This window comes from Scaptodrosophila lebanonensis, unplaced genomic scaffold (genome assembly GCF_003285725.1).
Source record: "Scaptodrosophila lebanonensis strain 11010-0011.00,11010-0021.00 unplaced genomic scaffold, SlebRS2 tig00000001-arrow-pilon, whole genome shotgun sequence".
In the NCBI taxonomy this organism is placed as follows: domain Eukaryota; kingdom Metazoa; phylum Arthropoda; class Insecta; order Diptera; family Drosophilidae; genus Scaptodrosophila; species Scaptodrosophila lebanonensis.
Window position 1 is genome coordinate 29,877,410 of NW_022060529.1, and position 4,875 is coordinate 29,882,284.

Genomic DNA, 4,875 nt, shown 5'->3' on the forward strand with positions numbered 1-4,875 from the left:
GATCTTAAGCAACAATTGTTTATAAAATAAGCAACATGTTTAATAATAAATAGGTTCAAATTTGAATTCAAACATTTAGCGTCTTTTTATTAAGGCCTTAACAATCGGTATGGAACTAAGCATTACGGACCAAATTTGTCCAAAATCGAATACTAATACTCTGTCGACAAGATGACTGCAGGGCTGTACCAACGCGTTGCGTATAAATATACTAAGACAATATTTGGGACAATACACCGCGCTGATCCTGAGCATAGACAAACATGTAAACCACCCGATTACTGCAGCACCTTCCAGGTGGAAGCCTTCACCATAAGGATGAGAAGAGTTAACGTTGAGCTTTCTTATATTTATTTGTGTAGTAATTTAATCGAGATACAACAAAGGTGTAACTTATTTTAAATCTACAATTGCAGCAAATATTGTTTGGCCAACGATCGCAGAAAACGTGTTTTTCGCACCATTGCGCTTTCCCGCCTTATCTCATCGTTATTATTTGCATTCAGTTCCAAAGTTCCCATGACCGAGATCTGTAAGATAATTCGACAAAATAACGGTTTCAGATATAATAGTTTACTTCAATAGTATGTCTTAAACGCACCGCCTCAAGCTTTCGACTATGCTCGCCACGCTTAGCATGTAAATTTACAATAAACTCGAGTAGTGTTGAATCCCATATACAGCTATAATAGGCATCCATGGCATCGGTAAAGTTGCAGGACTTTTCACTGAGATTCTTAAATACAATTCCATAGTCGATTTCTTCCAAAAATTGGCACAGCACTGTGGCCTGCATATGGCAACCAAGATTTGCGGCACAACGAATCATCTTACGTATGATATAGTCATCCGCGACGTTGCGTTGCAATGACAGCATGCAGTAATCCGTTCCTGTGACCAAAGCGTTGACATAGCAGCGTATGGCTGATTCGTTGTTACCGATTGTTAACTCGAGATCTCCCTTCATTTTCAGCCAAGAGATGGTTTGCGGGTAAAAGAACAGGGCTTCCGTGAGTAGCCACTGCAGCGTCTCGCATACGCTACGCAAGCTGTAGCCAACGGCACTGAAATAAAAAAAGCAATAACTTACACAATGAACAAAAAACTATAACTTCCTGATAAATCGGCCCTTTATAACGAAACTTGGAATTCGGAAATTTGAGTTAGAAATTCTAAGAATTAAGGGAGTTATAGAATATCACTAAATGCGGGGGAGGGGGTATTCCGAATTCATTTTCTGGGCATCTCGGATTTAAATTTGTGTTCCTAAGTCTTGTAGTCTCCGAGATATAGATGATTATACGAACGGTGATACGGAAAAATCCCATTATCGGGGATTTTGCATATAAATATACATAGAAGTTGTCTGTGATAGCTTTGCAAACTAGGATATTGCTATATTTTTACGCCTCGTTATTTTACGGCGTAAAAAATATCAAAATAAATATGTAGGTTAAAAATTGTAAGGGTAAGACATTAGGTGACTTTTGCACTGATCGTTGCTATCTTCCTACACCCTTTCAATTTTTAATGAGTGTATAAAGAAAACAAACAAGGGATCCTCTCTTATGTATGATTTATTTGATCGAGCATGAACTTACTTGGTAATAGTTGTCGGCCATAGCTGCATGTACTCACAGTTCAGATCGTGATTAGCATCATCTTTTAAAATGTTGTGAATCTTGCCCAGCATGGAAATTGCGAGGCCAAACACACTTTGATGTCGCACGCGTTGCAGAAATTGTTGCAACGACGTACCACAAGCGGGGATATTTGGGCCCACACGCTTGGGTACGCTTAAAAACATGGACAACATCAGTTCCCATGCATCACGGCACACTTTTTTAGGCCCTTTCATCTTTTCCATTTCCATAAATGTAGACGCAAACGCTTGCGTCAGCTCCAACTGCGGTAAACGCTTATCCAAAAACATAAGTGGTTGAAATTCAGACAGATTAAGTAGCATAACAGCGCAGTTGTTTACAATTTCAATACGTGGTGGTACCGTGTCGCTTAAAGCTCCTAGGCACTGCTTACAGCGGCTAGCAAGTGACTGTTGGTCTAGTGTTTTTTGATGCCATTCTTCTAAGCATTGTGCTATCTGCGTGTGCAAAATTTCCCAGGTGATGAGTTTGGATATCAATTGTGCATTTCCAAGTTCCTGCCGCTGTGTTTCCGACTTCAGCACAGACAGCATGGACACAGATTCACAGTAGTCTCCATGTGCGGCAAGTTCGCGTGCTTTGCCTAAAAGTACGTAACTAAAATCCTGCAAAAAACTAACGGGCATGGCCATAATGAGTGTTTTCAGAGGTTGCGGAACATCCCAATTTGGATTAATAGCCCACACCGGTTTTCCAGGTGCGCGGGCACACAGTTTTACCAATAAAATTCTCACAGTGTTAGCGTTGGTACAATTAATAAGCTGGCGCTCCAGAACGCCTATATCAATGCGAGCCACTAAAAAAACAAAAATGTATAAATGGACGTGTAGATTGGTTCCAATTACGTACTCTTAGAGTGGCATATCCAGTCACTTAGCGTTGCCAGTTTACTGTTCGGCAAAGTTGGGATACTTAATAGCAGGTCCAGATTCTTAAGATCAACATCCGTGAAAATACCAAAGCTACGAGTTGCCTGCAGAAACTGATTACCGTCTACGTTGTGAAGTACACAGTCAATCACAAATTGTTTCAATGCCACCTTATCGTCGTGTGTGCAGTGCGGCAGAACATCTTCAATAGCCTCTACAATGGCAGCAGTGTAATCTTTTTCGCGGTATTTTGAGAAAAATTCTACACAGCTAAAAATATTTCCAGATTCAAAAATATTCCGAACAACGTTAAGTGTGGCCACCTGCACCTCCAAGTGACGCGATTGCTTGAGAAGACCTGCAGAGATTGCACTCTCTATTTCGAGCTCCAATATGCGGCGATTTACTAATGGAATTTCACGAGCTCGATTATCTAGCTTTAATATTGGAACAATGTCTGTATATTCAGAGAGCACAGACATATGAAAACGCTGAAGCAGTGAGTTGCAATGAGAACCGTAACCGCAAGCTTGCAATAATCCTTCTAGTTCGTTGGATTGAATGTGGCAAAACTGAAATGTCTGGCTTCGCACTGATTGTAAATTTATGTTGCAGGCGGATGCCGCTTCACGAGCCAGTACGTATTGCTTGGTAAAAAGATAATAGTGTGCCAGCTCATATTGAATTTGACCGCGTAATTCCTCTGGCGAAATAAGATGCATGATTTCGTAATTCTGTACAGTGCTAAGGTTGTCGCATTGTAGGGTGATAAAGCTGTCGTAATGGAATACGTAAAACGGTTTGTTGCTAATGCACAACTGCTGCAAATATTCAATGGAAGGTTGCGTTGGTATATCCAGAAATTGCAGCATAATGTCGACGGTATGATATCTACGATAAATCAAAAAGCGTACAAATATCCTACATTAACATAAACAATATATATTCTTACCCATTGTTTGTAGGTTGTCGTGACACCCCTAGTGCAGTTTCTTTAAGCAGCTGAATACGCAAAACCATACGATGGTACATAGTCAAAGCAAAGCGCGCGGCATGCTCATTACCTGTTGGTGCTGCAATATATGTGTATACACTAATGTGTTATTTTTGTAAAAACAAAACTGCATCCCAATTTGGATACAGTACATCTTACATTTTGTAAGAATTAAGTAAAAGAACCGTTAAGACCTACAAATTTTCATATCGAAATCGTTGGGCAATGGTATGGGTAGTCCACGTCCGTAGCTAACAGTGCATAAGTCGCGCAGTAAGCCTAGTTGCATTGCGACTGGTAAGTTTTTCTCAAGTAAATCCAAATCCCATTTTAACCAGGTTGCTACTTTAAGTTCCAAAATTTTAAGAGCCAACTGTTTTCTTGTTAGCTGCATACAACAGTCTATATTACGTTGTATAGTGGGAATGGTTAAAGCAGCTGATGCTGACAGTGATGTTTGTATATCACTGCCCGGGGTGACAACTTCCGCAGGGAAAGTTACTTCCGGAGTCATGGAAATAAACTGCATTATGAGTTCCACTGCGCTGGGTTCTGAAAAAGTTGTATAGAAATTTGGCCCACGAATCAAACATTTACAAAGCCATACATACATATGTATGTAAGTACACATCTGAATGTTGGTAGTACAAATACATAGTTCGCTTACCAGGATTTGTCTGTTGTAAGTGTTGCGTTATTTTGTTTGGATCAAGCAGAAACTCAAACCAAAGCACAGTTTCTGCTGCTAATGGAACCGGCTTTGGTTTTAGCGGATCCTCCATTATTGTTAATGCGCTTAACATTAATTTATATCAGCGTTAGTAGAGCTGAGAACGATAAGAAATCGATTATTTTTTAAAAGTCTATATTTCGATAAAGTCAATGTAAGAAGTTGCATTTTACATTAAAAGTATTATTATCAGGGGTGCCACAGAAATCTCTTCCGCCCAAGTTTCGCCTCAAAACCAATTCTCGGTGCCACAGATGGGATGTTTCAAATCTTGTTTGCTTTGCTTGGAGTTTTGATTAAAAACACTAACAAAGACATTTTTCCAAAAAATAATAATTATTGGAATATAAGGAATATATAGTTTTTCTGAACAACCTTCATCAAAAATATTTTGCATGTCCTACTTAAATATTATTAAATTACCAAATTACTAAATGTATACTTAAAACACCAGCATTCACACACAACATCCAAAACAACCGCACAGTAGAGATGCCCCATTGTCCCAAATGGAACATTACATTTTGCGAATATCACAATTTGTTTAAAGTCTAAAGTTGTGAGTCAAACGAAAGTTAAAAATAAAATAAATATATAATATTATAAAAAATTTAAAAT

The 4,875-nt window shown here is 38.9% G+C and overlaps 1 protein-coding gene across 2 annotated transcripts; it reads right to left on the minus strand.

Moving 5' to 3' along the window:
- Positions 1 to 328: 328 nt before the first annotated feature.
- On the minus strand, positions 329 to 4,348 carry LOC115620465 (integrator complex subunit 8). Of its 2 annotated transcripts, XM_030513699.1 has the most exons (7): positions 4,195 to 4,348; positions 3,726 to 4,079; positions 3,486 to 3,606; positions 2,514 to 3,424; positions 1,602 to 2,460; positions 602 to 1,064; positions 329 to 530 (listed from the first exon to the last, which is right to left on the minus strand). In XM_030513699.1, the coding sequence occupies exons 1-7, from the start codon at positions 4,328 to 4,330 to the stop codon at positions 405 to 407; spliced, it is 2,970 nt and encodes a 989-aa protein (XP_030369559.1). In that variant the 5' UTR covers positions 4,331 to 4,348; the 3' UTR covers positions 329 to 404. The 2 variants fall into 2 exon arrangements, with proteins under 2 accessions (XP_030369559.1, XP_030369567.1); XM_030513707.1 differs by lacking the exon at positions 329 to 530 and having other exon boundaries at positions 827 to 1,064; positions 1,639 to 2,460.
- Between the last annotated feature and the right edge of the window lie 527 nt (positions 4,349 to 4,875).

What these genes read in the sequence shown, in the direction of transcription:
- LOC115620465 (XM_030513699.1), bottom strand. Translation starts at nt 4,330, where the DNA reads ATGTTAAGCGCATTAACAATAATGGAGGATCCGCTAAAACCAAAGCCG. An exon ending in CGACAACCTACAAACAATGG is followed by an intron (nt 3,425 to 3,485) that starts GTAAGAATATAT and finishes GATTTATCGTAG; the next exon opens with ATATCATACCGTCGACATTA. An exon ending in TGGCCGACAACTATTACCAA is followed by an intron (nt 1,065 to 1,601) that starts GTAAGTTCATGC and finishes TTTTTATTTCAG; the next exon opens with TGCCGTTGGCTACAGCTTGC.